Source organism: Schistocerca cancellata, chromosome 2 (assembly GCF_023864275.1).
Source record: "Schistocerca cancellata isolate TAMUIC-IGC-003103 chromosome 2, iqSchCanc2.1, whole genome shotgun sequence".
NCBI classification, from domain to species: Eukaryota; Metazoa; Arthropoda; class Insecta; order Orthoptera; family Acrididae; genus Schistocerca; species Schistocerca cancellata.
This window is the reverse complement of record NC_064627.1, coordinates 1,004,122,475-1,004,135,117: the sequence shown is the minus strand read 5'-3', so window position 1 is coordinate 1,004,135,117 and position 12,643 is coordinate 1,004,122,475. Positions and strand designations below refer to the sequence as shown.

General features: G+C 40.9%; 1 protein-coding gene across 1 annotated transcript in view; it reads left to right on the top strand.

Annotated features, from left to right (window-relative positions):
- LOC126149225 (uncharacterized) overlaps nt 1–11,526 on the top strand; it is a 118,210-nt gene extending 106,684 nt beyond the window's left edge. The window contains exon 2 of the mRNA XM_049915802.1: nt 10,404–11,526. Within this exon, the coding sequence (XP_049771759.1) occupies nt 10,429–10,887 (459 nt within the window). The 5' untranslated portion in view covers nt 10,404–10,428 and the 3' untranslated portion in view covers nt 10,888–11,526. The remainder of the gene's footprint in view (nt 1–10,403) is intronic.
- Nucleotides 11,527–12,643: the final 1,117 nt, after the last annotated feature.

Below are 12,643 nucleotides of genomic sequence, written 5' to 3'. Positions count from 1 at the left end.
GCACGATGTATGAGACAGGCGAAATACCCTCAGACTTCAAGAATAGTATAATAATTCCGATCCCAAAGAAAGCAGGTGTTGACAGATGGCAAAATTAACGAACTATCAGTTTAATAAGTCACGGCTGCAAAATACTAACGCGAATTCTTCACAGACGAATGGGAAAACTGGTAGAAGCCGACCTCGGCGAAGATCAGTTTGGATTCCGTAGATATGTTGGAAATCGTGAGGCAATACTGACACTACGACTTATCTTAGAAAATAGATTAAGGAAAGGTAAACCTACACTTCTAGCATTTGTAGACTTAGAGAAAGCTTTTGACAATGTAGACTCGAATACTCTCTTTCAAATTCTAAAGGTGGCAGGGTTAAAATACAGAGAGCGAAAGGCTATTTACAATTTGTACAGAAAGCAGATGGCAGTTATAAGAGTCGAGGGGTATGAAAATGAAGCAGTGGTTGGGAAGGGAGTGAGACAGGGTTGTAGCCTCTCCCCGATGTTATTCAATCTGTATATTGAGCAAGCAGTAAAGGAAACAAAACAAAAATTCGGAGTAGGTATTAAAATCCATGGAGAAGAAATAAAAACTTTGAGTTTCGCCGATGACATTCTAATTCTGTCAGAGACAGCAAAGGACTTGGAAGAGCAGTTGAACGGAATGGACAGTGTCTTGAAAGGAGGATATAAGATGAACATCAACTAAAGCAAAACGAGGATAATGGAATGTAGTCGAATTAAGTCGGGTGATGCTGAGGGAATTAGATTAGGAAATGAGACACTTAAAGTAGTAAAGGAGTTTTGCTATTTGGGGAGCAAAATAACTGATGATGGTCGAAGTAGAGAGGATATAAAATGTAGACTGGCAATGGCAAGGAAAGCGTTTCTGAAGAAGAGAAATTTGATAACATCGAGTAAAGAGTTAAGTGTCAGGAAGTCGTTTCTGAAAGTATTTGTATGGAGAGTAGCCATGTATGGAAGTGAAACATGGACGATAAATAGTTTAGACAAGAAGAAAATAGAAGCTTTCGAAATGTGGTGCTACAGAAGAATGCTGAAGATTAGATGGGTAGATCACATAACTAATGAGGAGGTATTGAACAGAATTGGGGAGAAGAGGAGTTTGTGGCGCAACTTGACAAGAAGAATGGACCGGTTGGTAGGACATGTTCTGAGGCATCAAGGGATCACAAATTTAGCAAATTTAGCGTTAGCGTGGGGGATAAAAATCGCAGAGGGAGACCAAGAGATGAATACACTAAACAGATTCAGAAGAATGTAGGCTGCAGTAGGTACTGGGAGATGAAGAACCTTGCACAGGATAGAGTAGCATGGAGAGCTGCATCAAACCAGTCTCAGGACTGAAGACCACAGCAACAACAACATGTAAAATATCAAGAAAATCAGCAGTTTTGTAGTGAAGTATATCAGGTGATGATGTTTCGTAATTAACTACATTGCAAGTCGGCTGTCTGCAAGAGCAGATCGTAGCTGGCATGCACAGATGTCGGCGACGGACGCACGTGCAGTCAGCGCTGTGGCACGCGGCAATGTAAGCGACACGGCCGCACAGTTCCCGTGGCCAGGGCTGCATAGCAGACAGACTGCAGTCACGCGATCTTTTTCAGTAGAACACTAGCGTGCGCGGGCGTTTCGGATTGTCGGTTTTCCTCCCCGGCAAGTTTCTTCTACAGCAAATACGTTGATTCACATGCTGAAGCAGCGTGAACAAAGGAGCTAAAACTTTCGTCTGACGAGGACCCACTAAGACATAGAAGTATTAAATAGTACAGGTGTGAAAGGACAGTGTCAGAAATCAGGCGGTAGCGACTATTCAAGTCCATGGCGGGAGATACACAGTACCACTATTACCGACTTTCTTTCCTGTTCCATTCGCTCACAGGGCGAGAGGAAAATGACTGTTGTGGCGTTCGCTGTGTTATTCTGTGGTTTGGTATTGAACTAATTTGTAAATGAAAATGATAATCTTATTTTATTACATTGAGTAATTACTAAATAATTTTTCTCCCGGCTAAAGAATTGGTCAAGTTCCTAAAGAACTCCAAGTTAACGTCGTGTTAAAGTGTTGTCTGTAAGTTGTTCAAAAATGGTTCAAATGGCTCTGAGCACTATGGGACTTAACATCTCTGGTCATCAGTCCCCTAGAACTTAGAACTAATTAAACCTAACTAACCTAAGGACATCACACACATCCATGCCCGAGGCAGGATTCGAACCTGCGACCGTAGCAGTCGCGCGGCTCCGAACTGAGCGCCTAGAACCGCGAGACCACCGCGGCCGGCTCTGTAAGTTGTGCAAGTGTCACTAAATCACAGTTCATACAACAGATTCTATACAACTATTGATTATGATGGAAATAGTTATCTTCAGCAAAATGATCATTAAAACCACCGAACATCAGCCGAGCACAACACTGACGTATGTTACCTGAAACAATATACTTCGCAACTGGTGCGAAGAATACATCCGCTAGAAAAGTTTGTTATAAGGATCGTGCTATGAGCACTGTTTTTAAAGAACCAATCTGATTCGAATCATTTTCATTAAAATGAGTTCGGGACCACCGGTGCACATTTATTTTTACACGTTTGTATTACGTTCGGCATTTATGCCTGCAGAGTTGCGTAATTTGAATTTGCCGCTGAGATAATTGTTAAGATGGCGGCAGACAACTGATAGAGACTTTCTATTGTTAGAGCAAATAAGTATTTTAAATGATTATTAAACATTACTTTCGTATTGTGCACTATTTAGACTTCATCAAGCAAACACTTGATTTCTTTCTAAGGAAAACACAGACAAAAACGCGATACAAATCGCTATCATCAATGGCTGCGCTCCTTGTAGCGGAAAGAAATAATTAACACAGATAATGCTTACTGAGAGAGGAATTAAAGTTACAAATAATTATTCAATCATATTTATAATAATAATGAACTCTATTCTGAAGTAATAATTAACAAATAATTACAATTTTTTAACAGACCTCACTTTGCTATGCGTCCGCAACCTACAAAAGCCATCCAACAAAAGGTAAAAACAAAGGAAGACAAACGCAATCATAAAAGGAATTTACAATTATCATTGTCTTTGTATGATACACATCGATATATCCAATTACATCATAGAATATTAAATAAATAATTAATATTTATCATCTTTTTCACTATTTTTTATATGTCAAGTAGATAATGTTTATAACTGTTACAGGCATAATTTCCTCTCGTCGCACTGTAGCTAAAATTTATCTCGTGGATGTTACACTGTCTGTACACTGGCATGACAAAAGTCATGGAATAGCGGTGTGCACACGTACAGATGGCGGTAGTAGCGCGTCCACAAGGTATAAAAGGGCGGAGCTGTCATTGTACTTAAGTGATATACTCTGAAGCGCCAAAGAAACTGGTATAAGCATGCGTGTTCAAATACAGGCAGAATACGGCCTTGCGGTCGGCTACGCCTATATAAAACAACAAGTGTCTGGCGCAGTTGTTATATCAGTTGCTGCTGCTACAATGCCAGGTTATCAAGATTTAAGTGAGTTTGAACGTGGTGTTATAATCGGCGCACGAGCGATGGGACACAGCATCTCCGAGGAAGCGATGAAGTGGAGATTTTCCCGTACGACCATTTCACGATTGTACCAGGAATGTCAGGAATCCGGTAAAACATCAAATCTCCGACGTCGCTGCGGCAGAAAAAATATCCTGCAAGAACGGGATGAACGATGACTGAAGAGAATGGTTCAACGTGACAGAAGTGCAACCCTTCCGCAAATTGCTGCAGATTTCAATGCTGGACTATGAGCAAGTGTCAACGTGCGAACTATTGAGCGAAACATCATCGATATGGGCCTTCGGAGCCTAAGGCCCACTCGTGAATCCTTGATAACTGCAGGACACAAAACTTTACGCCTCTTTTTAAAAACAGCTGCTTGTTTCAGTGACCGTTTATAAATTAAAGTTGAAACAAATGAGCCCTCGATCACAATTTTTAGTCTTACTAACCACGTTTCAACACTTCTAAGAGTGCCTTCATCAGAATTTAAATGTTTAAAGTGGCCTATAACATAACTACAAATTTATGGGAAAAGAAAATTTTTTGTATAAAAGTGTAACTACTGACTAACAATACAAGACAGTACTTACATGTCACGTACAAAATAAATAACAGGCCAGAAGGGCTTTAGGCACAACTTTTTTCAAAAAGAATGCTTGAAGGTGAGCCACGATGGGCTGCTCATATCTGTAAAGCCGCAGGTAGCAACGGACTGAGGCGCCCGCGTTAACAAGTGCGGGCAGGTGAACATGACACCAAGAGTGCCGTCTGTTAGCCGTAAATATAAGTAGGCTATTCAACATTTAAAATATAGGGAGATGAATGTTAAAATGAACAGTATTTAGTATTTGAACTCACACGTAAAGTTTTATATGACAACAGCAGACATGGTAAAATTTTGCTTATGTAAAAGCATAGAAATACAGTTTGAAAACTGAAAACTGATTAACTGTACAAAAAGAAGCAGTACTTACACGTCATGTATAAAACAAATATAAAGAGAAACAGCTTTTTTTGCTACTGGTAAGAAAGATCCCGAGTTCTTTAGACCTATCATTAAAAATCTCATTTCTGATAATGTTAAAAAGCTATATGCTAAAAAACAAGACCTTCTTAATGACGAGGCATTTATGTCGCTTATTTTGATACTCAAAAACTCAGAAAAATGTTCAAATGTGTGTGAATTCCTAAGGGACCAAAATGCTGAGCTCATCGGCCCCTAGTCTTACACACTACTTACATTATCTTAAGAACAACACACACACCCATGCCCGAGGGAAGAATCGAGCCTCCAGCGGGTGAGGCCGCGCAGTCCGAGACATGGCGCCTCAAACCGCGCGGCCACTCCGCGCGGCTCAAACACTTCCATCTGAATTTGCTTAGTGTATTCATCTCTTGGTCTCTCTCTACGATTTTTATCCTCCACGCTTGCCTCCGATACTAAAGTGATCATCCCTTGAGGCCTCAGAACGTGTCCTACCAACCGATCCCTTCTCATAGTCAAGTTGTGCCACAAATTCCTCTTCTCCCCAATTGTGTTCAGTACCTGCTCATTAGTTACGTGGTCTACCCATCTAGTCTTCAGCATTCTTCTGCAGCAATACATTTCGAAAGCTTCTATTCTCTTCCTGTCTACATTGTCTAAACTATTTATCGTCCATGTTTCACTTCCATAGATGGCTACACTCCATACAAATACTTTCAGAAACGACGTCCTGACTTTTACATCTATACTCGATGTTAACAAATTTCTCTTCTTTCTACATTTTATATCCTCTCTACTTCGACCATGATCAGTTATTTAGCTCCCCAAATGGCAAAACTCAGTTACTACTTTAAGTGTCTCATTCCCTAATCTAATTCCCTCAGCATCACCCGATTTAATTCAATTAAATTCCATTATCCTCGTTTTGCTTTTGTTGATGTTCATCTTATATCCTCCTTTCAAGACACTGTCCATTCCGTTGAGCTGCTCTTCCAGATCCTTTGCTGTCTCTGACAGAATTACAATGTCGTCGGCGAACCTCAAAGTTTTTTTCTCTTCTCCGTGGATTTTAATTCCTACTCCGAATTTTTCTTTTGTTTCTTTTACTGCTTGCTCAGTATACAGATTGAATAACATCGGGGATAGGCTACAACCCTGTCTCACTCTCTTCTCCGCCACTGCTTCCTTTCATGACCCTCGACTCTTCTGTCATCTGGTTTCTGTACAAATTGTAAACAGTCTTTCGCTCCTTGTATCTTATCACTGTCTCCTTCAGAGTCAGAAAAAGAGCATTCCAGTCAACGTTGTCAAAAGCTTTATCCGAGTCTACAAATGCTAGAAACGTAGGTTTGCATTTCCTTAACGTATTTTCTAAGATAGGTCGTAGGGTCAGTATTGCCTCGCGAGTTCCAGCATTTCTACAGAATCCAAAGTGATCTTCCCCGAGGTCGGGTTACACCAGTTTTTCCATTCGTTTATAAAGAATTCGTGTTAGTATTTTTCAAATGTGACTTATTAATCCGATAGTTCGACAATTTTCACATATGTCAACCTCCTCTTTCTTTGGGATTGGAATTATTATATTCTTCTTTAAGTCTGAGGGTATTTCGCCTGTCTCATATATCTTACTCAGCAGATGGAAGAGTTCTGTTATGGCTGGCTCTCCCAAGGCTATCAGTAGTTCTAATGGAATGTTGTCTAGACCTAGGGCTGGCTTCGCTTACGTCTTTCAGTGGTCTGTCAAATTCTTCACGTAGTATCATATCTCTAATTTCATCTTCCTCTACGTCCTCTTCCATTTCCATAATACTGTCCTCAAGTACATCGCCCTTGTATAGACCCTGTATATACTCGCTCCATCTTCCTGCATTGCCTTCTTTGCTTAGGATTGTTTTCCGTTGTTACCAATAGTAACAGATTTCAACTGCTGCTGCGGAAGATGGTCACGCAAACAAACGTAAAATGCACTACTGGCCATTAACATTGCTACACCAAGAAGAAATTCAGATTATAAACAGGTATTCATTGGACAAATATATTATATTGGAACTGACATGTGACTACAGTTTCACGCAATTTGGGTGCATAGATCCTGAGAAATCAGTACCCAGAACAACCACCTCTGGTCGTAATAACGGCCTTGATACGCCTGGACATTGAGTCTAACAGAGCTTGGATGGCGTGTACAGCTGCCCATGCAGTTTCAACGCGATACCACAGTTCATCAAGAGTGGTGACTGGCGTATAGTGACGAGCCAGTTGCTCGGCCACCATTGACCAGACGTTTTCAATTGGTGAGAGATATGGAGAATGTGCAGGTCATCGCAGCAGTCGAACATTTTCTGTATCCAGAAAGGCCCGTACAGGATCTGCAACATGCGGTCGTAAATTGTCCTGCTGAAATGAAGGGTTTCGCAGGGATCGAATGAAGGGTAGAGCCACGGGTCATAACTCATCTTAAATGTAACGTCCACTGTTCAAAGTGGCGTCAATGCGAACAAGAGGTGACCGACTGGTGTAACCAATGGTACCTCATACCATGAAGCCGGGTGATACGCCAGTATGGCGATGACGAATACACGCTTCCAATGTGCGTTCACCACGATGTCGCCAAACACGGATGCGACCATTATGATGCTGTAAACAGAACCTGGATTCATCCGAAAAAATGACGTTTTTCATTCGTGCACCTAGGTACGTCGTTGAGTACACCATCGCAGCCTCTCCTGTCTGTGATGCAGCGTCAAGGGTAACCGCAGCCATGGTCTCCGAGCTGATAGTCCATGCTGCTGCAAACGTCGTCGAACTGTTCGTGCAGATGGTTGTTGTCTCGCAAACGTCCCCATCTGTTGACTCAGGGATCGAGACGTGGCTGCACGATCCGTTACAGCCATGCGGATAAGATGCCTGTCATCTCGACTGCTAGTGATACGAGGCCGTTGGGATCCAGCACGGCGTTCCGTATTACCCTCCCTGAACCCACCGATTCCATATTCTGCTAACAGTCATTGGATCTCGACCAACGCGAGCAGCAATGACGCGATACGATAAACCGCAATCGTAATAGGCTACAATCCCACCTTTATCAAAGTCGGAAACGTGATGGTACGCATTTCTCCTCCTTACACGAGGTATCACAACAACGTTTCACCAGGCAACGCACTGTCTACTGCTGTTTCTGTATGAGAAATCGGTTTGAAACTTTCATCATGTCAGCACGTTGTAGGTGTCGCCAACGGCGCCAACCTTGTGTGAATGTTCTGAAAAACAAATCATTTGCATATCACAGCATCTTCTGCCTGTCGGTTAAATTCCGCGTCTGTAGCACATCTTCGTGGTGTAGCAATTTTAATAGCCAGTAGTGTATTTTATTTTTCGAGACAACCGGTTTCAATAGTCTTTGATGTTATCTTCTGGTCTTAAACTTTTTTTGTAGTAAGACTTGTTCGTTTTACCCTTTGTATGAGTTTCAGCGTAAAATGAACACGTTTTACTACCAAAAGAAACAAAAAGATTAAGACTTGAAGATGACAGGTAAGACTGCTGAAACGGGTTGTCGTGAATGAAATATACCCTGTGCGGTCTTGGCTCTTGAGTGGTTCCCTGCCTTTGTCACGATACTTTTTGCGTAACGTTCTTGTACAGCAAAGTTTAGTAATCCGGCACCACCTGTTACGGATTTTTTTATTAACAACCAAACCCAACTCAAAAGTAATAGCAGTGTGCATAACTACAATACTAGGAGAAAGGATGATCTTCACTATTCAAGATTGAATCTAACCTTGGCACAGAAAGGGGTGAATTATACTGCCACTAAAGTCTTTGGTCTCTTACCAAATAGTATCAAAAGTCTGACAGATAACCAACAAGTATTTAAGAAGCAATTAAAAGAATTTCTGAATGACAACTCCTTCTACTCCATAGAGGAATTTTTAGATATAAATTAAGAAAAAAAAAGAAAAAACCAAACAAATAATTATAAAAAAAATTAAAAAAAGAAGGACAAAGAAATAAAAAAGTTGTTATATTAACTTAATTATGTTGTTAAATTAACTTAATTATGTCATGTATTGGAAAATTTGAGTCGTTCCACATCATTACGAAATATCGTATTCATGATCCATGTGAAACGTCCCCTTTGAACAATTATACAAGACTGTGCTTAAACTGACACACAATATTTTTAGCGCAACGCAATCTGACTATCAAAGATCCCTGCAAAAGAATGGCCCTGAGTAACATTAAACTATACCTTTCAGAAATCACTTACCTCACAAAAATCTTCATTACTCGAACTACTGCAATACAGCGAGCGCCACTACTGCCAGCTAAATAAAAGATTCAAACTACGGAAGGCACTAACTACTGATAGGGATAGTTAGCAAATGAAAGATATTAATAGAGAACAAACAATGTATTTACCTTAATAGTCATAATGTATACAGCAGTTCATAACATCCATTCTTACAAATATCAAAACTCCGCCATTTCTCTCCCCACATCCACCACTGCTGGCGGCTCACCTCCAACTGCGCAACGCTACGCGCTGTTCACATCCAGCTGCCGCTGCCCAACACTACAATGGCAGACAACAATGCAAACTAGCCACATACTGCACACAGCACAGCCAGTGATTTTCGTACAGAGCGCTACGTAACGTTGCCAATAAGAAAACATAAACAGCCTACTTACATAGCCCCCATGCTCCCCACAAAAAATTTTACAAATTGTTTTGGGCACTGGGCAATACATATTTGTTAAAATTTTTCATAATCGTAATTACAATAACAAAGAAATCAAATGTACACACTTATTGATACAATGTTGGTCAAAAGCTAAAATTTTCTCACAGTCCATAAAGATAGTCCTGATCATTCATCATAATAGTAATTACAGTTTTTTTTCACAAAGTCTCATTAGTAAAAGAAATTGCACACAGAAGTAGTGGATTTCCATGCAGTCTTGAAGAAGTAGTGTTGTCCTTCCAACGGAAAGACAGTGCTGACTCTTGACATGCAGACAGGTAATGGGCCACAACAGAGCAAACCCACAGCAGAGTCATTCAACGTTTTGAAGAATATTGGTAGGTAGGTCATCACAGAGCAGACCCACTGTAGTCCTGGTAGAGAATATGGTATTGGTGGGCCACCAGAGGTGCAGACCCACTGCAGTCCTTGTAGAAATAATGATATTGGTGAGTCATTACAGATGCAGACCCACTGTAGTCCTTGTAGAGACGGCCAGCAGCCATCTGTTGCGACTGTGCAGGTGCACAATCACCATCGAAGAGTCTTGCAGGAAGATAGCAAGTCCATAACCACCACTTGCGCACTCACAAAGCTTTTGGAATTGTCCTTAGAACCAGCAATGCTGTTATCCAGTCCCTTGCTGAATTATTAACACATGTGCAAACACTAACAGTCACAACTTCTCACATTTTGTGCATTACTGTGACCAACAGAAATGTGTGCAGTGAAATGAATGCTTACAAGTTACTTAATTTGATTAACTGGTGTCAATTACAATGTTATAACATGAGAATACAATTACAAAGGTACAAAATACGTAATTAAAAAAATAACAATACAGATAACATTTGTAGTACAGGCTTTACAACAGAATAGAAATAAACATATACATCAGTGTTACAGGAATTATGACATAAGTAAATACATAAAGATCAGAATAACTTTTGAAACATCAATGCAAACTAGCCACAGACTGCACACAGCACAGCCAGTGATTTTCGTACAGAGCGCTACGTAACGTTGCCAATAAGAAAACATAAACAGCCTACTTACACATGGAAGTAGTATTAATCTAATCTAATCCGGTTCGCAGGTCCCTGTGATGGCGGTGTGACGCCATGCGGCACGTGCTGTGGCTGTGCGCTGTGCTGTTGTTGGCGGCCCTGCCGCGCCTCGGGAGCGCCGGCGTCGTCGCCCGGCTGACGGACGCGCCCGTCGGCGCCGACTGGCTGCCGCAGCCCGACGAGGAGCGCGACGACGCGGACCGGCCGCGGCGCATCGTGCCCAAGTCGCTGTTCGTCGCGCCCGGCCGCCAGTCGCAGCCCTGCTCGTCGGGCTACCGCTCCGACGGCAAGGGCCGCTGCGTCAAGTTCCTCTGGGTCGACCGCAGCGTCCACCTCAGCTTCCTCATCAGCCAGCTCAACGGCCAGTTCGGCGGCGGCGGACCCGGCACCTCGGCGAGCAAGATCTCCGACGACATCAACAGGGTGGACCGCAGTCCGCTCAGGGTGACCCTCGGCATCGCCACTGAGACCATCACCACTCCCGATGCCAGTGTCGAGGGGGTCGCTGCTTGAAGCTCCGACTTATCCGGTGAACGATGTGTCGAACAGAACCCAGTGAAATAACACACTGTTTTACAGAAGAACAGTTGTCCACCAGTTGTACAGGCATCTCTTGTCGAGACACGGTAACAATAATATTCTTCCAGCAGTAGTCACAAATTGCTGCTGAACTCTAGTCCACATTTAATTTATCGAGGACGACACTTTGACAGTGTTCATGTGTATAGAATAGAAAAGGTTATTGACCAATCAAAAGTATTACAGACTGAATGCAATGATACAATCATATCATACACTGTAAGGCACAACAGTGCCGGCTTTTAAATATATAGTCTTAGATAAATAATAAATTATATATATTAAACACAGATAGCTGACAGATGAAAAAGCGACTATCTATCAGAACATATAAAACATGGGAGAAAATGCAGTAGCATTCTTCTCGATAATTCTAATTTCATCAGTATTGTCAATATGGTGCTTCTGTTTCTTAGGTCCACTAGTCAATCGTTTCTCATCATTCAAGAGAGTGAAACCTGTTTTCTTACTGTCTGGAACATATTCATTTCTTAGTAATTAAGTTTCTCTATTTTATAATGTGTTGTTATATTTAATTATGTTTTGAAGTTGAAATAAAAGTTTTCTTTATTATTTCTTAACTGTAATAATTTACAAGCAGCTAAAATTTTTCTCTATATATGAATTTAAAATAAGAACTAAGTTCATAACAAAACAATAAAATTGTGTTTAAATCCATAACAGATTCCTTTGCCCTTGTTTGTCTCCTTTATTAAGCTAAACATACTCTCGTTTTTGGTGAAAAAAATTTATTACTCCTTAAACAGTTTTGGGTTTCGTGCTCAGTAATCCATTGGTTTCCTTGAAGTTCGGTGCAATATGATCAAGGGACCAGAAAGTGTCCCGTGTAATAATATACTACCAGTTTTGGAATAACTCATTACTTAGAAAGTACTGATTGTGCAAAAGCGAGAACGAACAATAACGTGTCGTACTCACCCGCGGTAGTGCAGTGGGACACTACTCTTCAAAGATCTAGGCATTGTAATTGCATGATCGCAATACATATATTCGCTAGTAAAATTCGTCACAAATAATCCATCACAATTCTGGGAAGAACAGTGATATCCGCACTACAACACTAGAAGAAAAATTACTCTAATTACCCGTTATTTAAGCTGCTGCTGTCTCTCAAAGGAGCTCAGGATACACCAACAAAAACTATTGATTATTTACTCATTAACATGAAAATTGTCATACAGGTAGTAAAGCAGTTCTTAAATGTAACTCCCAGTCATGTCTTCTTTCTCTTCCACTGATGACTTTTTTGTTTCAGAAGTGGTAATGTCTAAAAAAATTACTTTTAATTGTAGTTGCATGAGTAGGACTGAAAAATAACATGTTCATTTACGTTAAATCTAGGGCAGTGTACCTTTTACATACTTGTAAATGGTCACCACAGATATATTGTTTTAATAGCCTACAAATGGACAGTTTCCACATGATTTGTTTGGAGAAAAGACCATAACCATCTTCCTCTGTCATTCATTACTCACTACGCTAATGCTGTGTCCCCGATGACATCAGTATCGACGAGACAACTCTAATCTTTACTCTTTTCGCCATTGAGCTTTTACAGAGACACTCGAACGAACAGTGAACACACAGCTTCTTGAATTTTGGAACGTAATATTCGTTACGTGAAATGTAATGTTAAACTTAGTTCATGCGAGGAACCATATTTGCATAT